At 40.0% G+C, this 26,914-nt stretch overlaps 2 protein-coding genes across 3 annotated transcripts; one reads left to right on the top strand and one right to left on the bottom strand.

The window, feature by feature from the left end:
• Positions 1 to 64: 64 nt before the first annotated feature.
• nox1 (NADPH oxidase 1) lies at positions 65 to 8,817 on the top strand. Its single transcript, XM_005467425.3, has 13 exons — positions 65 to 307; positions 484 to 579; positions 1,794 to 1,904; positions 2,470 to 2,554; positions 3,274 to 3,419; positions 3,838 to 4,031; positions 4,121 to 4,247; positions 4,336 to 4,428; positions 4,508 to 4,749; positions 6,232 to 6,394; positions 6,809 to 6,955; positions 7,079 to 7,203; positions 7,872 to 8,817. The coding sequence occupies exons 1-13, from the start codon at positions 263 to 265 to the stop codon at positions 7,996 to 7,998; spliced, it is 1,701 nt and encodes a 566-aa protein (XP_005467482.1). The 5' UTR covers positions 65 to 262; the 3' UTR covers positions 7,999 to 8,817.
• On the bottom strand, positions 8,818 to 26,914 carry cstf2 (cleavage stimulation factor, 3' pre-RNA, subunit 2). 2 transcript variants are annotated; one of them, XM_005467427.4, is made up of 13 exons: positions 26,780 to 26,914; positions 26,453 to 26,531; positions 26,168 to 26,337; positions 25,943 to 26,079; positions 24,994 to 25,113; positions 24,735 to 24,863; positions 18,333 to 18,450; positions 15,981 to 16,040; positions 11,368 to 11,467; positions 10,578 to 10,774; positions 10,349 to 10,473; positions 9,791 to 9,874; positions 8,818 to 9,393 (listed from the first exon to the last, which is right to left on the bottom strand). In XM_005467427.4, exons 1-13 carry the CDS (start codon positions 26,874 to 26,876, stop codon positions 9,268 to 9,270), a joined length of 1,542 nt encoding a protein of 513 aa, XP_005467484.1. In that variant the 5' UTR covers positions 26,877 to 26,914; the 3' UTR covers positions 8,818 to 9,267. The 2 variants fall into 2 exon arrangements, with proteins under 2 accessions (XP_005467484.1, XP_005467485.1); XM_005467428.4 differs by lacking the exon at positions 15,981 to 16,040.

The following is a 26,914-nucleotide window of genomic DNA, read 5'->3' as shown; positions in this document are numbered from 1 at the left end:
ACCTTGTGCAACATATACTTCCTCATTCCTGCTATCCATGGAGGTTGATCCAGTTTCTGGGAGGTAGGAATGCGATCAGCAAGACTCAAGAAAACTTCCTGAACAGCGCAATTTCAGCCAACTCTGCTTTTGTTTCCTTGTCTCATCACCATCACACACCTGTAAATGAAGGAGGAGTCCAGACAAGCAGGCATGAAATAAAAAGTGCCAGCGGGTTAAAGGATGCAGTGAAGCTGCTGCGAGTCGACATAAAGAGCTCAACATGGCGAACTGCATTGTCAACTACGGCTTTTCATCTTTCATACTGGTAAGTTTTTCATATTCACACATTTGCAATTTCATTTTTCAACGGAGGAGTTTTGTGAACGCAGGTGTGGGACATTTACGCACAGCTTTTGTGCGCAAATTCACGTATTTCAAATACATTTTTGGAATGCTTGCAACCATTGTGTGATGGAAACATGGTCCTGGTTATGTTTGCAGTTTGTGTGGATGGCCATCAACATCTTCCTTTTTGTGTGGTTTTATTTCTTCTACGACTTGGGGCCGCAGTTCTTCTACACGCGTCATATTTTAGGGGTGAGTAAAGATCTTTGTTATGATGCTGGGTTCATTACTTTTACACTCGGGTGGAGGGAGCGCTCATATGAACAACAAAAAAAAAGGTACAGTTTCTCTGCTCTAAGTGAATTTAAGTTGAGACTAACGGGGATGTAAATAGCTGAGAATAGCAGTGGTGCTGAACTCTGCGCATCTTTTAACGTCAGTTAAAAGCTCTGTATCGAAACTCTGTTAAACTACATCAACCCTGACAAGTACGAATTACAATAATATAGAAGAAAAGCAAGTTTATGCCACACACGGACTATTTTTTATATGTTTTCCCTTTTATATATAGTGCTTCGGTTGTAGGCGATTATTTTTCGAGTTGTGTCTGTCCCATTCTTGTAAAGATGATGGTTTTGAACGCCTCTTCAAGCGTTCGTCTCCAAAAGATTAAGAAATGGTGATCATTTTTACAGAAGTCAAGGTTACAGAACATGTTAGTGGCCACAAATCAAAGAATTCTGCAGTAATTAAGACAAACTGTCACAGCAATGTCCAATAAAGCAATAAAAGTAAGTTTGTTTGTAACTTCGATCTCAACTGATTTTTAAATAAAGTGTATTAATTACAACCGCATATGACTCAGAAACATGTACCTCGATCTCCCCACAAGTTGTGAGATGCGGAGCCACTAGATTCTTCTTTTTACTTTCTTTCGTACTAGTTGTGTTTGTGGTTTTTCTCTCTTCTTTCATTTGCTTAATCTTTATTGTACCTGCTGGTTGTTCTGGTTATCTGTTTATGTTTATCTAATGACAATAAAAACATTTCACCGCAAAAATTGTCTTTAATACGTACCGAATGTATTTTAATTTGTGTAAACCGAAACTTGGCGTGTTAAAGCCTCAAACAATGACACAGAAGTACTTCTTAGAATGTTGCCATATTAAAAATTCACCATATTTGGGCCCCCAATGGTTATTTAAATAAGCAATGTGTAAAATTTAAGGGGGAAATTTCTCTAACTGACAGCAGACTCTCTTTTTAGCAACAGTCAGTGAGAGGCCAGGTCCAGCAGTAAGGCAAATGTGGTGGAGTGCAACACCTTTAAATGGAAATAGGAGCTTAAGTGCAGTATATAAGAAAATGCAATTAATAAAAAAATCACAAGTACGAGTAATCACGGAGGGTAGCCTCCGGGATTTTCTTGAAATGACACTCATATGAAATGACACTTTTTATTTTAGTCTGCCTTGGCTTGGGCCAGAGCTCCTGCAGCTGTCCTCAACTTCAACTGCATGCTCATCCTCCTCCCGGTGTGCAGGAACCTGCTGTCTCTGCTCCGGGGCTCCTTTGTGGTAAGTTCCTCGTGTTTCCATACCATGGCAGGGTGCAGAGTGCTGAAATCACTGTCATTATCTAAAAACGTTAACTCGTTTCTTGTTGCACAACTTGACAAGTTGGCTTCCTGCTGTTTGCCCAGGAAGCAAACTTGTTACCTGATCAAATGAGGGCTGCAAAATTATTAAAAATCAAAGTTCTGATTTTTGCAGATATTTTCAAACTTGACACGTGGCTGCAAAAATAAACCCCCAAAACTGGTCGGGTGGCCACCCGCAACCTCAGACACCATTAACCAGCATAACAATGTGGTGCACTCGTAAGGTGTCCTGGGATCAAACCCCTGACATCTCATGCCTGTTTTGTGTTGAGTTTGCATGTTCTCTGCTTGTGCAGGTTTCTCATGCTTTCAAACTATGTAAGGTTCGATTTGCTTAGTGCTTAGAGCTTAAACTCCTTTTTACTGCTTGCTGTGATTAATACAGAGAAAGGATAACTCATCAGGTTGGGTAGCTTTCTGTTTTGTAAGAATGTCTCTCCCATGTTTTGCCGTTCACTCCCTTTCTTTCTTTGTCTTTTCAGCGTTGCAGCAGAACAATGAGGAAACAGTTGGACAAGAATTTGACTTTCCACAAGCTGGTGGCATACATGATCGCTCTGATGACAGGTATGTAATGGTGAATTTAATTTATATGGTAAACACAATGTAAGGTGAAATTGTGCGTCTGTTCCTCCTTATGTCCCTTATGTCTGTTTTAAGTAGATATTGGAATAAAATCTGGCAATATTCTTCCATTGAAAGATGACATTTCAGTGTTGTTTCTGTCTATTGTTTGTTTTTTTAGGTGCTATAGTGGTAAAATCATAGCGACATGAATTATGCTCCAACAATAAAAGACAAAGAGACAAACCTCTCACTTTCTAACTATTAACTGTTCGCCACACTCTGCTAATGTGCCTACATGAGTGATAAGCACATATTTACTCAAGTGTCACAGTAAAACATATCTCAGTCTATTGTGAAGCAACAGTAAAACTGACAGAAAGATTAATTTTTTTTCCTTCCTTCCCTCAAGCAGCTAGGGAAACCACATACACAACACACACAGGTCGACAAGTGTTAAGTAAAGATCTGGAATTAATTTTGGCAAGACAAATGACAAGGAAACAGTGTAAAAATAAATGACTAAGAACATATGATAACAAAAACCTTTTCTCAAACAAGCGACTGCAAATATTTGAAACTCAAAAAGCTTGAACTGTTTTCTTTGATCAACTTGTTAAAAACACTTTTCACAACTTCTTTTTTTCTTTTTCTTTTTTTTGCAAACAAATACAAAACTACATAAAGCAGCCGTAACGCGTCTCCTCTGTGTCCTGTCACAGCTGTTCATACGATCGCCCATTTGTTCAACCTGGAGCGGTACAACAACAGTAGACAAGGTGTTTACGACGAGCTCAGCACCGCTCTGTCCGATCTGGCTGACACGGAAAACACCACCTACCTGAATCCAATCCGTATAACCAACCTTGTAAGTAATCTACTGATTGCTGGAAAACTGACATGAAATGAAACACATCTCTCAGCAAATACAGAGCTTTGCACAAAACAAATAACAGGACTCATACTTATCATTTATTAACATGTAAAACGCGGCGTGCCTCTTTCGCTAACAGGTGGAGCAGATGACCACATGGCTCATGACTTAATGTAGTTAGCCCAGGTTCAATTTTGACCTGAGACACTTTTACTGTGTCTAATGAACAACTTCTGAAATGTGCTGCTTGCAAACTTAAAGGGGAGCTCTGCTCTGCTGATGGATCCATAGCTGATGGATCATCTGGAAACTGTTGATGCCAGTCCATTAATCAAATATGGGGATATTTCACTGGAGATGTGAACACTCTGACCAAGTTGGCTGAAAGCTCACGCGTCTGCTTGTGTCTCAGGATCCTCAGCAGATTCCCACCTACTTTGGTTTCACCTCCATCGCCGGCCTCACTGGTGTCGTCATCACTCTTGCGCTCATCCTCATCATCACCTCCTCCATGGAGGTCATCAGACGCAGCTACTTCGAAGTGTTCTGGTACACGCACCACCTCTTCATCATCTTCTTCGCTGGTCTTGTCTTCCACGGAGCCGGGTACGAGACAGGCTTCGGCTTTTGTTGACTTTGGCTTGCATGTTGTTATTTTTGCAAGCAGGTTTCATTTGTGCAATTTGCACCTGCAGGCGCATTGTGAGGAGTCAGCAGAGGACAAATCCACCACACAACACAACTTTTTGTAAAGATCACCCTGATGACTGGGGACAGATTCCTGAGTGTCCCATCCCTCAGTTTGCAGGAGGGTTTCCACAGGTTTGTCCTTTTGTACTGAGAGTAGTAAATTAAAAGCTTCATCAGTGAAACCTCATTAATGTAATCACACTCTTCTTGGTTTTTTCAGACCTGGATGTATGTGATTGGCCCGATGGTTATCTATATCTGCGAGCGCCTGGTGCGTTTCGTTCGTTACATGCAGTCAGTCCAATACAAGAAGGTATGTTAGACTCACATTTCACCTGCTGCTACTTCCACTCTTTTTGCATGGGATCCTAATCCACGTGCTTTGTCTTCAGATTGTCATGCGACCCTCTAAAGTGCTGGAGCTGCAGCTGATAAAGAATGGTTTCAAAATGGAGGTGGGTCAGTACGTCTTCGTCAACTGCCCAGCCATCTCACAGCTGGAGTGGCACCCGTTCACCATGACTTCTGCGCCTGAGGAAGATTTCTTCAGCATTCACATCCGCTCGGCTGGCGACTGGACCGACAAACTCATCGATATCATGAAGAAGGTACCAGAGGGAGCAGAGGGACCCAAGTGAGTCAAACAATCTGACCTTATCCAATCTGTTACTGTAGATGTTTCATGAGGAGGTAACTATTTCTACCTGTAATTTTGCTTTTTTTTAAGCTTCTAATTTTTCTGGGTAAAATCCAAACTATTGTTTTTGTCTAAAACTGTAACACTACACAAATACGTCACTTTTAAGAAAGCAGAAGCAACACCTTCTGCCAATCAAAACGTCGACGGTTCAATCCCCGGCCCCTCCAGTCCAAATCTCAAAGCATCTCTGAGCAAAATAATGAACTCAGGTTGCCTCAGATGATCCCAGCTTGTACTTGTTAACAGTGTAAATGTGCATAACTGTGTACAAAGTATCCAGACTGATGCCATTATTAAACATTTTTAGGAGAAATCAAATTTCATCTTTCCAGATACTTTGATGGAGGCTGTTAAGCCAACTAACCTAGATATATGCAAAGTTTATTCACTGTAATGAGATCCATGGTAACTAAGTTTTCTCACAAGATCAACATTGCAGCTTTTTTGAAAGGTTTTTATTGTACATTCATAAACAGATTCCAGTTTGCACTTTGTCACAGTGTTGTCTTTTAGAGCCGAGGATCAAACTGTATTTTTGAAGTCTTTGCAGTGAGATTACAGTTTCACTCTTTGTATGAATGAGTATTGTGCATGCATAAAAAGAAACGGCCACTGCAATTTAGCTGAGGTTAAAAAGGGTGTGGATTGGTATGTGGCATTTATCCAGATTACCTACTTACACACATTTAAAAACCGATTTCTCAGTCTAGTCTCCAAAGTTCAGGAATGCAGTTTGAAACTTAGGTGAGACGGACAGAGTCGCCCACAAAAATGCACAATAAGTGCATGAAATAGCAATATCAACTTTATTTCAGACCAAATTTGATTGTAAAGTCTGACATGACTCATGTGTTGCAAGGCTCACTTATGGCTATGATTGTCATGTTAGTTAGTTAATATAACAAAGACAGATGTTAATAAATGAATTTGTGATTGCTCATGTGAAGATTTCATTTTGCTTTTTGCATAATGTTGAAAAAATCCACAGCTGATTACTTTATAGGCCCAATTTTTCCACAGAGTCATAAATGACACTCACATTTCAGACAAATGCCCTAGTTACACCAAAGAGTTTAACGAGGACTACTAGTACTTTAATTGTCATTTTGTTATTTAACTGGAAAAAATCTGTTGCCATTCAGAATATAACATCCTCAAAACAAACAAACAAAAGCTGAAGATTATTGCATAGGAATAAGCAACAATATATGTATATTTAAACTATAACAAGCCCAAGTGGGAGCCTTGGAGTACGCCACAGGAAACTGCATAAAATCAAAACCTTTACAAACTGATACTGACGTCCAAAGTCACATCCAGCCACTCGTTTCTTGACAACCTACAACTAGCTCTTTGAAGACATCTCGAAACCTGTAGTTTAGTTTTCTTGTTAACAAAATTTCTTTTTGTCCTCAGGTTGGGCGTGGATGGACCTTTCGGCACAGCCAGCGAGGATGTGTTCGACTACGAGGTCAGCATGCTGATCGGTGCCGGCATCGGCGTCACTCCATTTGCCTCCATCCTCAAATCCATCTGGTACAAGTTCAAAGACTCTGATCCTAAACTGCGCACCAGGAAGGTAACTTAACCCAAGTGCTCCCCATCAGCCTGTTTTTAATCTTTTTTTTTTTTTTTTTTTTTTTTAATGGGACTATCATGATCATATAAACAAAAGTGATATATATTTTCATCCACTCACTCCAATATTTGATTCTATGCTATGAGCACATAAATTATGAAGTAGATGAAACTGTTTCATATAAAGATTATTACTTTATCCCCAAGGTTGGGGACAACAATAACCTTAGTGTTTGTTAATAAATGCTTTTGACCTAATGTTTGTGTGAGATCAAATCGGCTCAGTACTTCTATTCAAACCTAATACAGGGCCTTCAATTGTCCTGTAAATAAAGACGCTTGTGTTTTAAACAGCACACCCACGTTAGAGGATGAGTCATTGTTTAACATAACTGCATTTGCTTCCTGGTTTCAGATTTATTTCTACTGGCTGTGCCGGGAAACACACGCCTTCGAGTGGTTTGCTGACCTTCTACAGGTGCTGGAGAAAGAGATGGAGGAGAGAGGCATGGGGGATTTCCTCACCTATAAACTCTACTTGACTGGATGGGATCAGAGCCACGTACGTGTGTGAATCAGTCATCAACCTACTCCACCCTCAGACCAAAGTCCACAACAGCAGTTTGATGTTATTTCATCTCAAGTTCAGTGGGGTTTTTTTTTTCTCTCCCTCCTCCCTCCACAGGCTACTCATGTTATGGTTCACTTTGATAAGGACACCGATGTGGTCACTGGGCTCAAACAGAAGACTCACTATGGCCGGCCCATCTGGGACAAGGAGTTTGAACAAGTCCGCAAAGAGAACCCGACGTAAGCTTAAAAAAAAAAAAAAAAGTCTTTAATTGTCTGGATTCAAACGAGTGCTTAAAAAGACTCAGAAGAACAAAAACTTTTAAAAAGTTACCTTAAAGCTTTGAAAATGTAAATATTTCAGAGCAAAAATGCCATTACGTTCTGTATATTTCTTCAGTTAACTAAAATAGCTCAACTCAGTTGCATTTATATGACCTGAACTACCTACTTTTTCATTTCACTGATAATAAAGATAATGAGTATTACAGCATAGTCATTTTATAAATTATCGCTCAGTGAAATCTGTTGATTTCAATATGTTGGGTCTAAAAATGTTAATGTAAAGATGATATTGTCTCAAATGTCATCTTAATAATGAAATAATATTTCATATATTGTGCATTACACTTGAGGAAAAGACTAAAAAAAGTTTCATTTTGTCATTATGGATTATTAAGTCTGAATTAATAGGCTTTGACCTTTTAAACTGCTTAAATATAAAGTCTACAACACCAACTACACAAAAACTGCAGGAGACTGAATCCACTGTGTGTGTTTATTGATTGTAACAGCATGTAGAATCTGAAAACGAGCATGTTTTCATAGCTGTAAAATGAATGGATGAATGAATGGAATAAAAGTTTGAATGATAAAGCAGCTTTATTTTGTTTTTCTGCGTGTTTTAGGTCCATTGTGGGAACTTTCTTGTGCGGCCCTGAAGCTCTGGGGAAAGTCCTGGAGAAGAAATGTGCCAAATACTCAGACGTGGATCCTCGCAAGACCAGATTTTACTTCAACAAGGAGAATTTCTAAGCAAAAAAAAAAAAAATAAGTAAACGAGAGAAAAACAGGAAGTGCACATTGACATATTTTAAAGGATAACAATCAGTTGTTTGTCTCACTTCAGAGGAGAAATGCCAAAACATCGAGGAAAACCAGTGTAACAGGAGGAGTGTTTACAAACCTTCCTCATCTACTCTGAAGGGAGTACAGAGGCATGGTGGGTCATTTTAATCAGTGGTGCTCAGGGATTTGCCCCATTTTTTTTCCATTGTGAAGTAAGGAATCAATGAGGCTACATATATATATATTATATATGTATATATATTTGTGTCATATTAGGCTGCATTATTGTAGTACTTGACTAAAGTTACAGGGACGATTTATGCTATTTGTAATACATGAATCTTGGTTCTTACATTTACTGACTATGAAGGTGTTGACAGAAGATGTGAAAAACTTTTACTTTACAAAATACTCACAAATGAAGTGAGTATATATTTAGGATTCATTATGACCTATAATCGTATATCTTCCACTCAAGACAACTGATTACACAGCTGATGCACTGTTTCTACTGTATATAACCCATTGTTGTTTGAATGCATGCAATTATTATTTTTTTTTCTTGGCAAGAGTTTCTAAACAGGAAACAGGTTTACTGGAAAAATATGATCCGCAATTACGACCTCCTGTATTCTCGAGCGTTTCCTTATCAGAAAAATGTTAAAGATAAAACCATGCCAGTCATTTAGTTAGTGCCTAATGGTCCTCTAAAGGTGTGGCAGAAAAGAATTTACCTGCCGTTTTTCTTGTAAATATTTCTTTTGAATAAAATAAAGGCAATTGGTGTATTCTTGTTGTTTTATTCACAAAACAGCTACAACATAACAACAGTTGGCTTTTGGAGGGAAAAAACAAAAACGTGACATTCTTGCTCTAGCTTTTATACATGTTTAACATTCGCCATCATCACCATCAAAAATGTGACTTTTTCTTGCATCCACGTGAATCAATGTTACTCACACAAAACAAACATTATGATTTAAAACAAAAAGAACAGGTACAATATTCCAGACTAAGATGGGATATCTTCAGATGTGTTCACACGGTTTGCAGCCTGGTCTGAGTTGGGCAGACAGGAAATTCTGACATGATGTATTGGGGGGGGGCACAGAAGTCAGAATAATAATGTCACTCTATGTCACAACATTTCAAAAACCTTTGACTCTAACACTAAAGTTTTATTTGCAACTGGAAAGAAAGAAGCTCTGACTCTTCAGTACTTAATCAGTCAGACCATCAAGGTGCCCCACTCGCCGTCTTCTGAATCTGCTCTTTGAGGATGAGAATGCTCTGCCGCTGCTCCGGTGGCAACATTGCGATCTGTTCTGGGGTCAACTGCAAGACCTGCATGATGAGGGCAGCCTGAAAGAGGAAAATGAAAGTGTTGCTAAGGCGGTTAAACTTGTTTTTCTGGCCAACAAAGTTAACAGAAATCAGAGTCTAATGATAGCATTCGATAACACAGAAATCATACAGCTTTGCCAAAAGCGTTTATACTTTGCCAGCTATTGTTCCAGAATAACAATAGTTACTGTTCTCAGGTAAGACAAACATCCGCAATCAGTGATCAGGAATGCAGAAAGGAGGCTTTCAGTGAGCTGATAATGAAAATGGGTCATTTATTTTACGTGTTACGTGCATGTTAATATAACTCAGTAGTTGGTATAAATTACTTCAGAAATAATTATACCAAGATATTTTTAACTGACTCATCATCCAGACTGATAAAAATGCAGCAGTGACAAAGAGTGACACTCACCTTCTCTTGATCCTGTGTGGAAACCTGATTCTGACCTGGACTGAAGCCTCCTCCTGATGGAGGAACCCCAGAAATACCAGCACCCTGCAGATCAAGCACAGTGTTACTGTAAGATTACAGTTCTTCACCCATGCATGATTATCCAGACAGCACAGATTTCTCTTGTATCTTGCACATTTTCGTGCTTTGGTAAAAGCTGCCTTTGAAATAATTTAGAGGATTCCGATTCCCTGATAGCCCTGAAGTATAGATGAAAACATATGGAAAAAATTAAAGTAACGCAAATCTTACAACTGTATAACTGATGTCATAACAATATCAAGACTCTTTATATATATGCGAGTGGTCTTCTTTCGGCAGTTCCCTTTAAGGAAAGCAATCCTTTGTCCGCTATGTCCACTATCCCTCCATTTGACATCTCAGCCCTGTCTCTTTAACTTTGTCTCCAAAAACGCTTAAACTGAGCTAACCCTCTGACTTCTAACCATGCCTATTCTGGCCAATCCCAGTTCAACCAAAACACACAGCCGACACAGACATGCAGAGATGCAAACGTACCGGTCTTGCAGGTGGAGGAGCATTTGGACCCATTGTATGAGGGACAGGGCCTTGCATTCCTGGTGCTATGGGAACCCTCTGAGCCGTAACTGGAACACGAGCATCCATCGCCCTTGGATCACGGCCTGTATAAGGACACATAATACTGTCATAAGTGCTCATAATCAGATGAGTTTAACCTCAAAGTACGAGACTTTCTCAAACTATGAGGCCTCATCGGGGCAGGTACCTCTGGCTTCCATAGGGGGTCCCCGTGGCTCCATCATGGGGGGTGCTCTGGGGTCAACCATCATGTTCCGCGGTTCACCCATGGGTGGGCCTCTCATGTCCATTGGAGGCCTCATATCTGGAGGGGGTGCACCTCCCATCTGTGGCATGTGTACAGGTGGAACTTGGTGGGGGGGTGGAGGTCCCATGTAACCCCGGCTAAACACACACAAAATAAGAAAAGTTAAATATTTTTAAAACTAACGCAGCACAAGTCATAGATTTTAGACCTTAAAGTGGTCTTTGATATAGTCTAGCATTAAAACTCAAACTATATTAAGCACAGATTTAACTATATAGTAGTATTTGTGGTCAGTAGTAGAGTAGAGTAGGGCTTTATCATCACTTATGAAGGGTGGATTTTTTTTAAGAAAACCAGTCACAGGAAATTAGATGCATTTGTTAGTGAATTATGAAAAAGAAACCAACAAAATATACATCTGATAATTTATATTTTTCCACCTGGGGAATTATTAAAGCAGAAGGCAGCAGATACAGTGAGCATCGCTGTTGACAAGCTGACACATCCATCTTCTCAGCAAGGTACCAGCTCCTCTGCCGTGTCCTGCTGTTTTGTGCAGCCAGAGACCAGACTTGCGTTCCAGTTGTTGTTTACCTTTCTCTACTATTACATTTCCCACAAATCATCCAGGACAAAATAAAGACTTTAGTCTTGCAACATCAATGACTGGAACTGACACTCCTAAAAGGCACACCCAAATGTATTGTTAAGGTAAAATGGGATGTCTTACTTGGGGTCTATGACCTCTCCAGTGACAGACAGCAGAGTTCCTCCTCTGGGGTCATTGGGACCATCTCCCAGTAGGCCTCTTGGGGGGATACCGCCTGGTCCTTAGAGGAAAAATTCATAAATTTAACCACAACACATACACATAACAGATGACACACGAAACATCTGCCAGTTAATTAGTGAAAAGAAATGGAGATGTGTCATCATAAAGAATGACTTTCAAAGCTCAAAGGGCTGAAATTCAAGTTAGGAAGAACCACGCACACTCCTACAAAGCTAAGTGTTTGCTCAGGAGAGAAAACCTACACAGTTAGCTCAAACTGCACAAAGGCCACAGCAAACTGCCACAGAACAAGGTCACAACACAGAGACACATCAGGGACACACACACACACACACAAAAAGAGGAGGAAGGGTAGAGCATTGTGGTCTCATCAGCATTAATATGCAGATCTAAAGATTTGAAAGCTAATATATAAAAACAAAACAAGAAGAAAAAAAAAAAATGCTCCCACACGTATACACAAAGCTGATTTGAGAGTATTCGCCTACTTGTGTCTTCTAAGTCTGACATTATTTGGCCATGAAAGCATGGCAAACAGGAGGCATGCAGAGAAAAGATCAAGAACAATGGTCTCATAGTCCATTTATACTGCATTACAGCATTAAGGCAACAACCTATAATGATGCCATCAGTTAGCTCAGTGCAAATTAGGCTAATTTACCGCACTTAAGCAGAAATATATTCATTACAAATGAATAGATCTTTTTCTGTTGATCGGGGAAAGTTAATGTCTTCTGTTTTACTCTAAGGAAAAGATAATTTAGAAGAAACTGATAAGATAAAGATCACCTGGGCTGCTTGTCAGTGTAATGCTACTGTGTTTGTGCAGCAGAGCAGCACCAACTCCATTGTTTACAGTCCTCTCAGCAGCACTTGTAGAAGAGTGTCATGACAGCTAAGCAGATGGTATTCCAGATGTCAAGCAGTGCCAACTAGTTCCTCACATACAGTATTTTTAACTATGAAGCTCTGTATACATGTATGTAATGTGTTTATATTACATAGAACAACAGCAACTGGTCATTGATTCACCTTCAAACATGTCAAGATTATTGCTGGGCACCCGAGTAAGAGCAACACCACGTCTGCGGTTGTTTGAATGAGCAATTCTCATATTTCGACTAAACTGTGCTTGATGTGTGAAGGGGGAGGTGCGCACACAGGGGTACGCTTGTAATGTAATCCAATGTAATTGTATTTATAAATTTTCGAGTCTGACCATTCAAAGTGCAGCAGACTATGAATCATGCATAAGTATACGTTAATAAAACACTTTATTCTATACATGCAAAGCTCTTTATCTCTACACGTCTACGGCCGATTTAGAATCACCAATTAACCTAACATGCATGCTTTCGGACCGTGCCTGGAGCACCCAGAGGCACAGGGAGGACATGCAACTCTACACAGAAAGCCCCCAGCTGGGGCTCGAATCGTCTCAAGCAGAATTTATGGCCTTGCAGAGGTGGCCTGTACACAGTCTTTTCCACTCCAGGCACTGCCTCTTCGGCTGCACTGAGCTCTGTTGTCAGATGGAAGCAGTGTACAAAGTATGTGCTACAACTGGTCTGTGGGCACTTTGTATGTTTTAACGTCGCTCTACTCCACAGCTGACTGACCAACATTCAAAGAGCTGAAGTAAAACGAGTAGTTAAAACCAATGAAGAGTGTTTTTTATTTTTGTGGTTTTCCCATTCTAGATCAACTCCATTATTGTTCCCTTCTCTATTAAGTCCACTTGTCAGCCAACCAATAATCACCAACTGTTTACATCATCTGGTTCAAAAGACACGCAGTGAGGATCTTGGAGGGCTGCATGGAAACGTGTCTCGGGGGCTGAAAATTAATTACATTTTCAAACAGACCTTTAAAGAGATGTCAGAAATTCTTTGTATCATTGGAATACAAATGTTGACATATGACTTCAGTCACTCTCCAGTGTAGTAAAAGCTGTAAACTACAGTCAGCCCATACAGCACATCCACATTTTTAACAGGCATAGCCTGGATATTGGCGTCCTATTTTACCAACAGCAGTTCTATGATCTGTGTCAAGTGTTTAGCAATCTGAAAATTGTGTCTATAACACAATAACCTGTTTACACTCTCTCCAAAAAGGGCTCTGATAGCTGCGGGTTTTTTTGTTGTTGTTTGTTTTTTTTTTTAAATGAACTGGCTTCAGCCTCACTTCATAAGTGATAAGTGATGCTGACAAACAAACAAGAGCCAATCAAGAGAGTACCAAAGCAGCTTCATCATAATACGCTTCTTAACAGTACTGTCCTGCTTGAAAGCAAAGCCAGCAATTTCATGTCATTACCAAGTGACTAAGCTTTCCTGGACTAAAAAGAAGGCCAAGTAGTCTCTTTCCATTAGTGCAAATGACATGTGCCTTTTCAAATAATGAATGCTGCTAACAAAGAGAGCTTTCACTATATGAGAAATTTCACCGCTTTCATCTTTATCTTTAGCAATAGCCATAAACCAGCCTTATCAATAATAAACATCTCACATCTGAACTCGTTACCGTTCAGGCTCAACTCTACAGAATGTGAAAAGATTCGTGGCTCTTTAAAACTCAGCAATCTGCGATTATCGTTTATTACAATTTTAGAAACAGATCTCCTTTGATAATTAAAATCAAATTCTTTTTGTCAGATATCTGCAAGCACACAGGTGTATAGATAAGAAACCACGCCACTGGCTCGCTGACCCAATTTACCCACACTGCCATGGCAACAGCGCCACGGCTAAAAACGCAACATAAACAGAGAAAATTAGAATGAGCAGGCCTTTCGGGAAGAAAACAAAAATGTCCCGCCACCCCCTCAAAAACTAAAATTGCGCAAGTGTCGAGCAGGAGGAGATCTCCTCTGGTCGGCATCCATCAGTCTGGATCAATGGGAGCTCAAGTCTCCTTCCAACTTTGCCAAATCTCAAACAGCAGAATCTGCTGATCACTCTGTAATCCCCCAAATAAAGTAGTGACTGAAAGGTTTTAACTTCATTTGTATTCTGTTAAATTTCGAAGAGAGAAGCAGAAAAACGAAGGAGGCAGATAAAACTAGCTAAAAACATGTCGAGGACAAGAAGTACAGAAGAAGCTGCAGTTCTGTGGAAATCAGATAACACCCATTTAGGATTCAAGGTCTTAGTGTGTAGCCATTACCTGGCCGTGTACCCTGTCTGACCAGTGTTTAGATCCAAACTCAGATGACCCACCTTGCAATTACACCTGAACTCGTACCGCTATCTGATATTCTCGTGTTACTGTTGTTCCTACAACATCATGATTAATGTTGCTCGAGGACTATCATTACAAATTCCCGGTTACACTGCTGTGACGTCATTAGTTAGGTTTCCAGGAAGCACACAAAAAGAATAAAAACAGAACTTCTCGAACCATTGTAAAAACGATTCACATAATGTAAGCGGGGTGTGTCACAAAGCTGTCAACTAGGATTTGTTGACACGTTTGTCCTCAGGGGTTTCTGCAGATATTTTTAGTTAGTGAAAATGTAACCCAAACAACGTTTACTGAAACTTTCAGCACTATTCTGGTGCCTAGAAGTAAGCAAACTACAACAGAGAGAGAGATTAAATAAATAAATATAATAACTTATAAAAAATTCAAACAGCACATAAACCCAGGTATCCCGAGTGAGATGGATCCACTGATCTGCCTCAGTCACCTCTTTACACGTACAATATTGCACTTTACTCTCTGAAGCGGCTGTGATGACGATCCTGGAACAACATTAATTACATGGTTGTAGGAACAATACCAACTGGGACGTCAGATGCACCTGCAGGTCACTGTGAGGCGGTCTAAACTTCCTTTTATATCACGTAAAGGCTCCATGAAATCGCATCAGTACTCCTTGTCATGATATCCATCAAGCTCCACCATGCAGGCTGACAAGTAAGCTGAAGGCTGAACACCTGCACCATCTGCACAAACTGGTCCCAGCTGCTGTTATCTGGAACTAATCAGCCCAACTGTGCATATCTTTACAAAAAAAAAAAAAAAAAAAAAAAAAACCCAAAACATTGATTTTACATTCACTAACATGCTCAGAATACCTACAACCAAGCGTCAGAGGTATTTCGTCATATTTCTTTTTGATTAATGCTTTTACTATAATTTATTTTTTTTCTTAGAGGTGCTGCATGCACTTCTTTACAGCTAAAAGAGGAAGGAGGTGATCAGAATTTAAAACCAAATGATGGCATACAGTACTCTGCAGCTGTCACCACTTCCTCTACTGATGAGGTAATGATGCAAAAGAAAAAAAACAAACATAAAACCCCCACTGTGGGTCTTTTCTCATACGCACTTTCTCCATACTCATGACCTGGTATATTCCTGTGTAGCTGTGGTAGTGCTCTGAGATTGTATATACACAGATTTATGAACTTCTCTAAAGGCTGTATGTGTGATGAGTCATATTTATTTATAGTGGAAAATAAAATAAATGCTGTATATTTGAAAAGTGTCACTGCTTAGCAGGCCTGCGACCTGACTGGAGAACCAAGGAGGTACAGTGATACCTTGAGGCCGCTCGATAGCAGCTTGACCAGACGATCCTGTGGGAGAATTCTGAAGGTTTCCTGAGCCAGCATTAAAGTGAGAAGAAGAGGAGACAAGACTCAAGAGGGCAAAGCACCATTTTAGCACGCTCGTGAAATCATCTCATGCACAAATAAAGGTACAGAAGGGTGAAGAAGAGGGAAGTTTTATAAAATCATCAAGATGGCATAAATCCGAGATTTAAGATAAGACACAAAAAGAGAAGACGATAACGAGGACACATGGCGTATATCGTTGTGGATAAACTTACACTATTTATATGACTGTGGTGACACCTACTGATCCAAATGAGCCATGGCATGTGCAAAGTTTGGACGTAAGTGGATTCAGTAAGTATTCAGATCCCCTTCCTTTTTTGCAAGGAATTCTCATGTAGATTTAATCTTCCACTAGAGTTGCATGGAACTGCATTTAAAAGGACTCCATCAGCATGAAAGAAAAGATTTTCTGGTCTGATGAGACAAAACCTGAACTCTTTGGGTGGAAACGCAAACTCTGATTGTTGGGTTCTTGGTCACCTCAAATAATGAGGCTCTTCTTGTTGTGTTACACAGAAGAAACCCCCGTTTTCAATCAATGCCTTGCAACAATTTTATCACAATGTTCTATAGAGAGTTAAATGGACCTCATGGCTTATCTTTTTTTCCCCCCTCATCTTAGCAAACAGTTTGGATTTCAGGATCCAGTAAAAACAGGTGTGCCTTTCTAATCGATGCTACAGATGGACTTCAAATCAAGTTCTAGACGCAGGCCACATGTAAATGTGTTTGGGTTTGTAAACCTTCATGCACAGAAATCTGTTTGTCTACAAGAAAGTGAAAAAAGAAAAAAAAATTGAAGTGCTGTCAAAACACAGTTTTGGCTGCCCCACTTCAGAAGGTGGGGAAAAAAGTCCTCACTGTGCAGATCCCACAAATTTGAGATTTTTTTTTTTTAGATATTTTTGAATTTGGTGAATTGAAAGAAAAAAAAAAAGAAAGAAAAGGCCAGCCTTTCACAATCAACAAACTCAACCTAAAGTTAACTTCAGTTTATATTTTGCCCTTGGTCGTGCATGCTCTACCTGTGCTGGCTCTAAGCCCCACCAGCTGTCCCTGCCCCAGAGTTTGTGGGCCCCAAACTTTGGCCAGTGAGAACCTATTGGAAAAAACACTTCATGTGTAAATAAATGTAAATGTCCTTTTTTTATTCATGTAAATAAAAAGGTAAGACCACAGTCTCTGACATCACGTGCCAAAAACTCTGCGCATCAATGAAAAAAAGGAAGGTGTTTCCCAAAGGTCACCTTTAGACCAAAAACTGTGTTTGCATGTGGACGAAGGCCAAAACACATGAAAATGAACCACTTTTAAAAAACACCAGCGTAAATGCAGAAAAAGCCTTAGACACACCTCAAGAATAATTAAAGCAAATAAGATGCACAGAATCTGGGAACCCATCAGCTAATGTCTGGGGTCAATGTTTCAGGCTTCCGGATTAGCCAGCTGATGTCGAGATAACAGATAACCGATATCCAGGCCACGACTTCCCATTACATTTGCTGACTGTGTCAGATTATGAATGGAGATGAATTTTAAAAAGCAAATATAAGGCTAAATCATCATGAGGGACAGAGTGCTCCTCTGAATTCTGAGCCAATCTACTCACCACATGGAGTGGTGACTGAACAAAAATCCTCTAATAACAACTGGACACCAGTAAGCTTTGGTTATCAGAGTCTTCAGATTCTACATATTCACATGTGGATGTGTGGTAATAGTAATTACCGGCTACAGTATCACTGCCACAGTAATCATGAGATAACTAATATAAATGACAGATCTCAGCTTTTTACCGTTTTACAAAGACCAATCTAGAAATAATGCTAATTGTATCCACTTTAAATTAAAATGAGATCATAACAAAGTTTGCAAAAACAGAAAGGGGGTAAATACTTTTTGAATCCACTTTTGTCTAATAGGAAACACTGCCCTGAAAAACTGCTTTTCAATTACTGCCGTCTACCGACAAACATTAGCATTATTGGTGATTGTTTTATACACCAAAGAAAACAGCTAATAAACTATGACAGGTTTTCAAATTTCAGACATGCCTTCATGCAGCTTATTCATTTACATGCTTGGAAGATTTGTAACAATTCTAGATTATTGAATGTTTAATGACTTTATAAAGTTAATGTCTTGGAGATATATACCCGCCCTGTATTTATGGTTTGTTTGTGTAACTTTATACTACAAGTGGCCAGAGTCACACTATCACAACCAGTTTCACAACTTTTGCCATTTCAAGCATGCATGTGGTCTGATGATTACCTGGAGGTCCAACTGGTCCCGGTCCAGGCCCAGGTCCTGGTACAGGCATGGGTCCAGGGACAACTCCCATGTTAGGGGGCTGCATCATCTGGGGCGCTCCATTGACATGCATTCCGGGCTGAGGATATAACAAAATAAAAATGATTAAGAAATGAACGGAAATAATTTCTCCTAAAACGTTATCTATAAAGAAGAGAACATATGGTGCTTTATCCCCTTATTGAGGACAAAAACATGTAAAGTGACATTTACGTTTCACTTCTGTCTGCATGTTTGCTCCCTTTCTTAGTCATTTGAGATCAGACGAATGAATTCAAGCATGGAGCTCTTGTGTGGGCTGCAACTCCTTCCAGCTCTGGACTAACCTTGCAGCAAAACATCCAATCTACAAGCAGTAGCATTGCCATCAGGCACTGATTACAGCAGGGGTGTCAAACTCATTTTAGTTAATGGTCCACATTCACACTGTTTGACCACAAATGGGCGGGACCTCCTCTCCTAAAGCACAAAGTATAGTCATATTTATTGAGCCATTCACTTACAAAAGAGATAACGAACAGCTTTAAGATGTAAAGAAAAATAAGCACAATTTCAACATTGTGTTGGTGTTTTCATAGTTAGACTGCTGCTATTAAAATTTACAGCTCACAGGGGATCTACAAAGGAACAAACCTTTACATGTAAGTTTTACCTTTTTATAATTCCACCCTGACCACACCGACACAGGTATTTTATAAAAACGTAGCTTTTTCTACGCGCTTTGGGCTTTTCCCCACACATAGAGCCATTTTAGGTCACTGAAAAATTAACAAATCTCAAACAAATCTCGATTTCTGTGTAAACAAGGAAGCCAAAGATTTTCTCTTGCACTGTCAAAGGTGTGTGCCTTTATCTCCTTTTTTGGTATCATAGTCTACCCTGTGTTATTGTTATTGCTGCCCCAAGGCATCTGATTGGCCAACATTTCTACACGGTTAAGGGTTATATCGCCATCTGCTGCTTGACAGTACCGGACACTGGTTTTGTTTTGTTTTTTTCAATACAGTGCTTGTGTGGATGTGACTTTCTTTTTACCCAAAGCAGAAAATCCTTGTTCTAAAATGTATTAATGGACTAACTAGGGATGCACCGATACCGATACTGGTATCGGGTATCGGGGCCGATACTGTAAAATGTGTGCGTACTCGTACTCGTAAAAGTTAACCGATACCATGAACCGATACTAATGTAGCCTGAATTTGGGAGTAGATACTCATAATTCCCATGGACTTGAACGCCACGGTAACATAATGTTTTCACATTTATGTGATGTAACTGTACCCTGAATTTAATTTGCCCTGTAATATGTCACAAGGTAAATACAGGTAATTAGAGCAATCAAACTGTTATGTTAATCATAAAGTATTATTTTATGGTATGTAACTCTGAAGGGAGTTAAAATATTGTTCAGAGTTCTAATTTTCTGGAGGCCCGTGAAGGTAGCATAAAACGGGACCTGTGTATCTGTTGCAATGGAGGAGGAGAAGAGAACGGCATGGAGAGATGCACGAGGTTAGCTGAACCAAAGTGAGAGACTCGGCTAGTTTTACTGAGGTTAACTAGCACAAAAGAGTGTGTAACTAGAAAGCTAACCGTGTGGGAGCTTCGCAACAGAGTGTGGGTGAAGTGACTTTTTGTTTCAACGGTCGCACCACCGTGGAAAACTGTGTTTCCAGCTACGATCGCCGAGGCTAAAGGCTAGCCCGGACTGCTTGGCTGCACCACGGAGGCAGCCGCTATGGACTGTCGGAGAGCTGGACAGTGACGGGCTAACGTGCTGTAGCAGAGACAGCATCGGGTCCGCAGGGAGTGGATTTAGTGTGGGACTGGTGAACGGCGACCTACCGAGCAACGGAACTGTAAGTCAGACTTTTGTGCTCTTACTGGGGAGAAGAGGATTTTTCTCCATCGTCCAGCGTGAGCAGCAAACAGGCCTGCAACAAGTGTGAATGTGAGTGTGTGTGGGGCCCATGTGTGAATATTGTATGTTTAGTGGATTTATATAACGTGTTTTGGAGTGTATATTAGTGAGTAACTTACCAAAAGGTGATAACATAAGTTGGGTTGTTTAATATAATTTGAAAGGGAATTATTTCATTTATACAGTGTATTTCATTTGGTTAAGGAATTGGAATATCATTTGAGTTTAAAAAAGGGATGTGTTGTACAGTATTTGTCTCTGCCCTTACGTTCAGTAAACGTTTCGTTTGTGTTAAAGAGTTGTCTGGGGTCGTTTCTTTACTACTGGTTAAGTTTAACTTGTGTGTGGTAGAAGTATCGGATTTTGTACTCGGTATCGGCAAGTACTCAGATCCAAGTATCGGTATCGGATCGGTTTGAAAAAATTGGTATCGTTGCATCCCTAGGACTAACCCACAAACTGCCATGCCACATGGTGGTGCAGACGTTGCCACGGTTGCCACACAACAATAAGATTCTTGGTTCAAACCTTCAAGTCATCTGGGGCAGCCCCCCAAAAAATAACCTCCTGCGTCCTTTTCCTAATCACTTTTCCCTAACCTCGGTGAAAATGCTACGAGGTGTGAAGGAGAAGCGTGGTGCTCAGAGAATCCAAATGCACATACACTAGGCTCTTTAACAATGTGACGGTGCAGTGTTGAAACTACAATGTCGCAGCAAAAATTTCTGGCACAACTTCACCTACTTCAACTACAATGTCCAAAAGATGTATTAAAAAATGCACATTTTACTTCACCCCAGACTAGTGCTGGGCGATATGACGATATACATCGTGTGGACGATAGAAAAGTGTCTATCGTGCCATTTGTCTTCTATCGTTTCTAACCCTAATTTTATAAATTATTACATAAAATATATCATTAACCCTTTACAACCGGTCGGAGCAGGCACACTCCGTTTTGCCTAACTATTTTTAAATCCCTGTAGAACTGGAACCAGGTAAGGTAGCGCAATAATTCTTTTTGCATATGAAACCGTAGGAGTTGTACTTACATCTTATTCCATTAGCTTGCCCTAGGTCATGGTTTCCTTCCACATATAGCTTTGCAAAAATTGCATAAAAAGCACTTCCAGCAACAAAAACATAATATTCCAGAAACACGCTTTGCCGATCCGATCAGCTGTTCATAACACTTCCTACATTGGAATATAAGTCAGCGCGAACTATCGCATGTCCGCCATTACCTAACCGGAAGTGACGTCATTTTCGCGCAAAATGTAGTTTTTTACCTTCAAAGCCTATGTTGGTGTTTTTAAAGGTCATGTTTGACTTTATGCTTTTCTGTATCGTTTCTGGGATGCTTAGAAGTCAAATTACACTGTTGGAAATAGTTTATTTTGATGCACATGCCGTTTTTTTGCAAATTTGCATTATAATATTTATTTTTGGTTTTCCTACAGTATATAAAAATTAGTGTATCTCAAAAATAAAAACTATGAAGACACTCAAAATAAATTTCTCGTGGTTGGAAACTATTTTGTGCAACTTTTTTGTATTTACAGTTTTGAGGGATAAGCCTCTTAAATTTCTCTAACTAGAAATGTATGTAAAAAAAAACAAAAAACAATAACGATTTTCAATTTTTTTGGAGTTTATTGCACTTTTTTGCAATTTATGTAGTTACTATGGACTTAATGCATACATATTATTAAAATTTGGGCTATAACGGTTGTATTGCTGTATAGCAACTTGAAATGCTCCCACAAATGGCACTACAGCATGTAAAATGTAAAGTTAAGCTCTGGCTCTATTTTGTCTTGCATAAAGTTAAAAGTATAAAAAAAATGATATTTTTCGCAAAGAAACTCCGTCTTGTGGTTTTGCGACATGGTGCTGCTTTACGTGCACCCGGATTTGCGACATGCTTTACGGTAACTCAAAACAAAGACTGCACCCTCTCCACTCGCTGTTTACAGACTGCATACTTTCCAGATGACCACAGGTCAGGTGGTATATCGTGATATATATCGTTATCATGATATAAAATAATTCATATCATGATAAATATTTTTTGCATATCGCCCAGCACCACCCCAGAGTGTTCTTATATTGTTGTTTCATCCAGGTCATATAAACAAGAACCATTGGGGAAAAACATCATATCATTACAGGTGCTGGAACTTTAAAGCCGATAAAATGAAAAGCATCTTATTTTTCCTACTGGAGACTGATCCAACTCATCCCCTCCTCCTTGTTTAGGATTTCTATGAAATTCCCTGTATCCAGCACTTATCCAAGGTGGCTCTAAGTGAAAATTCATTCACGATAATCCTAAAAGCTGGCAAAACAACAAATGCACTGAGATCAATTAATGCAGCGTATGATCAGGATTTAGAGAACATTTAAATCTGCGCTTCTCATGCAAACCAACTCCAATTCACAGACAACCAGTGGGTTTAATAGAAAAATTAAAAACATATCACTAGGTTATAGAGCTGGGCGATAGAACGATAACGATATGTATTGCGAAATAACTTTTTCTCGATAGAAAAATGAAACTATTGCGATAGACCTCATCTCTCTCTCTTCCTGTCTTAAAAAAAAGAACAGCCAACCCAAATTAAGTAGCGCATAGCCGAGCCAATCACAGCCGCAGCGTCACGTCACGTGACTTGTTACGTGCCGCACATGTGCATTTGTTTGGGAAGCAGCCAGCCGCCGTGCCGGCCGGTTAATGGAGAAAATGAGTTTGCCCGCTAGAGAAAAATCAACCGAGAGCTTGGGTGACCAGGTTACCGAAGAGAACACAGATGACGGTTCCAATGCCGGAGAGATTGTCGAAAGGAAGGGCCAGAGAAGTTCCGTAGACTAAAAGCGCTAATTCGTCATCGAAAACAACCAGTAGAATCCCTGCGAAGCAACAACAGTCAATTGAGTCGGCTTTCTCCAGCGTCTTACCATATGACAAAAAAGCTAAGAGACATAGCGAGATAACGAATGCCATAGCCTACCGTCTTGCTAAAGACATGCTACCAATAAACACGGTCGAAAATGAAGGATTCAAGCAGCTAATTGAGGTAATAGCTAAGCTATACAACAAGGAGAGATTGAGAATTTCCTTTTAGTTCTCAGTTTATTTGATATTGACAAAAGTTAGTCAATTTTGTCTGTTCTTCTGTAAAACAAACTAAGATTTATTTTTAGAATTAATATTTTGTTTCTAAGTGGAATTGACAATTTAGTGGTCTCTTTTGTTTGTTCTATTTTGAAACTTAAACGCTTTAGCGGCTACCTTTTGTGTAGTTTGCAATATTTGCCTTTATTTATCTGAAACTGAAGTCTCATGTTCCTTAAGTACATGTGCCCTGTTGAACTTATTATGGGAAATAAATATTTAAATTAAAACAAGCTGCTGATTATTTCACTTTTTACTTGTGAGCAACGGCACATTTAAATCTTACAAATATAGTTATTTGGCTTATATCGTGATATATATCATTATCGCCTGAAATGAAAAAAACATATCGTGATATGAAAAAAATCTTATATCGCCCAGCTCTACTAGGTTATGGAAATGGAAAATGCACTTACAAATAACATTTGCATGATCAGGTCTACTTTATCAGTTATGTTGATCGTTTTTCAGGAACGCTCAGATGGTCCTTCGCTATGAATGATGAGATAAAATGTATCTACTTTCCTTTCATAAAGGTTGGTTCAGCGTATGATCTACTAAAGGGGGTAATAAAAGAAGCACTGAAACCGTTCCTTATCATTTTGAGAATTCGGATCACCCCGGACTACGTTCCTCGGTTTGAATTATGGCCTTTCTGTGTTAGCCCGGTGATAGACTTGGTGCGTGTCTGGGATGTACCCGGCCTATCACCCACTCTCAGCTGGGACAGACTTAAACATCTCAAGCAAACTACTTGTTAAGATGTAGAAATATTTTAAACTTTCCACCCCACGCATTTTCACACTTCAGAAAGCCAGACCGGGACTTTTGGTGGGCCAGACTTTGTGATCCTTTCACCAGTATTTATTCACTCCATGGTAAATGGAAAATGAACTGGTTCATATACAATGCTTGTCTAAGCATGCAAAGCACTTTATACAACATGCCTTATTTGCCCATTCACACAAGCACTTTTCCTACACCCAATTGCTTTCTATCTAACATTCACACATTCATACATCAATGAATGCATCAGAGACCAACTTGTGGCTCAGTATCTTGCCCGAGGATACTAGCCATGCAGGCTGGAGACTGGAGAAGCCAGACTAAACTTCTAGCCTTTTGATTAGTAGATGACCTGCTCTACCTCTTGGGCTACAGCCATCGCAGCAACCCGTGCATGCGTGTACATTTTTCAGGACCCACAATGGGAACATTTTGTTGAAGAGAATACACAGTAATATGACAAAAGATATGTTCTGCTTACCACAGGTTGAGACACTGGCTGAGACACAGGCACGGTGGGCTGTGTAGGTGGAGAAGTGACCGTCGGTGCTCCTCCGCCCTGTCCACTGGGAATCAGAGGCTGGACTGTTGTTTGACGATGGAGCATTTTCTATACAAGGAGTAAGGGGAACATAAAAAAAAAATACTGCTTGCTTTGGCTTTAAAATGCAGGACAGAATAAACATTTATTGAGTCGAGAACAACTGTCTTCTGACTGTGACTCATCTCTTCATTCTCACCAAGGCGATCTCAGGATCAACAATCCGCATGACCACTTGGGCCTGCAGCAGAGCGTAGGCCAGCTGAGGGTTCTGCAGCAGCATGTTCCGTGCCTCCTGAGGACTGTTTTGCACACACAGCTGGAGAGAGAGAGAGAGAGAAATATTTTTTTGAAACCAACAGGATCTGATTTTAGAAACTACAAGAAAAATCTGACTATATCCTAAAAGATAAAAAAAAAAAAAAAACTCTGGTTTTTAATCCCACCACCAGTTTTTGCTACCCACTCATGACTCAGACATAACTCCATAACAAACAGCCATTAGACCAAAATCTGCAGAAATACCACTACTATTAAATCTGTAGCCACTGACTCTAATCAGCATCTGGAGCGGCCCTACTGACACAAGCTTTTGGTGAAACAAATGACTTTCTGAGTAAAGCAAAAGACGTCTGCAGTGTGGTGTTTCTTTGGGCTTAATGAAGCAGACTACCAGCTGTGCAAAGACGAGGCTTCACTGGCAGAGCTGAGAGTGGCAGGCTGCACAGCAGAGCCTCTGTTAATGAAAGGGAAGGAGGAGCATCTGCATAAGCTGGAGGTGATTCAAACTATGTGAAACATTTGTCACCATCCTTACTACTGACAATAAAAAAAACAGTAAAGAGTCTCATACATACAGTTTTAGATGATGTCATCTGGGAAAACTAATTTTTTTACTTTTTAAGACTCACTGTTGTTTCATGCATTTTTTAAATGCTCAAGCATGAGTGGTTTTATTAAATTTGTACAGGAGACCATAACATTTTACATAGAGCGGAGCATAAAGTCATCAAATTAATTCTTAAATACACCACAGACTACCCATTTGGCAGATGATTCTATTATTGATAAGCTCACCTCTCACCGAGAGTACAGTAGAGAAACCTGGAGATGGTTATAAGTGTATATGGGGGGGGGGGACACCCTACCTTCATCTGTTTCATGAGTTCAAACATCTGCTCAGGTGGCAGACTGGCTACTGCTCTGCTGATGGACTCTGGGGCCTCCTCTGGCTGGACGCTGTCTCCATAAGGAGACTCAATAATGGGGGCTCCTGTTCCCAAACCTGTGCAAGACAAAAATAGCTTGGGAATTGGAACAGATTATGATCAGCAGCTTACCTAAACAAACTCGAGAGGAAATTAAAAACTTACTTTTCAGCTCTTCCTTGTTCTTCTCACTGGCTGCGTTGTCAACACGGAGAGCCCGACCACTAAACTCTCTCCCATTCAGGTTTCGCATGGCACTGAGGGCAGTCTCCTGGTCTTGATATTCACAGAAGCCATATCCCTTTGGCTTTCCTGTCTCCCTGTCATACACTAACCTGAGTACAAGAAAAGGGAACAATCCACATTTAAGACAGTCTAAAGGAACTTATTAAAACCCTATAAAACGTCTTAGTTCAGAGAGGACCACGTCTAGTGCGTTCCTTCACTCACCTGAAGCTGACAACAAGTCCGACTTCAGAAAAGATGTCTTTCAGCTGTTCTTCTGTGGCTTCATACGGAATATTTCCCACTAAAACAATTAATACACACAATATTTAGTGTTAGTATGACAATAAACAGAAGACGGATTTGTAATTCAAGGCTCCTTTGCTTGCTATTTCTTTTTAACTTTCCCTCGCGCGGTGTTCGGCTAACAGCAACACTAGCCTGACATCCATGTTAGCAAGTTTTCATTCACAACCCGTTTACTTGCATTCTCCCTGAGCACCCAGCGGATAAACTTTCCCAAACACAGCGACCTAAAATCAACAAACTTACCGAACACTGATCGTAGTGACCGGTCAACGGCTGGGTCTCTATTCGCGGCTGCAGCTGCGGCCGCAGCGGCGGCGTTGGCAGCAGATACGTTCGCCATTTTGGGGACAGAATTTAATGTTACACCGGAAACTAGAA

The sequence above is a fragment of the Oreochromis niloticus genome, linkage group LG2, assembly GCF_001858045.2.
Source record: "Oreochromis niloticus isolate F11D_XX linkage group LG2, O_niloticus_UMD_NMBU, whole genome shotgun sequence".
Taxonomy (NCBI): domain Eukaryota; kingdom Metazoa; phylum Chordata; class Actinopteri; order Cichliformes; family Cichlidae; genus Oreochromis; species Oreochromis niloticus.
Note: the sequence above shows the minus strand (reverse complement) of the source record. Positions and strands in the feature narration are given on the sequence as shown.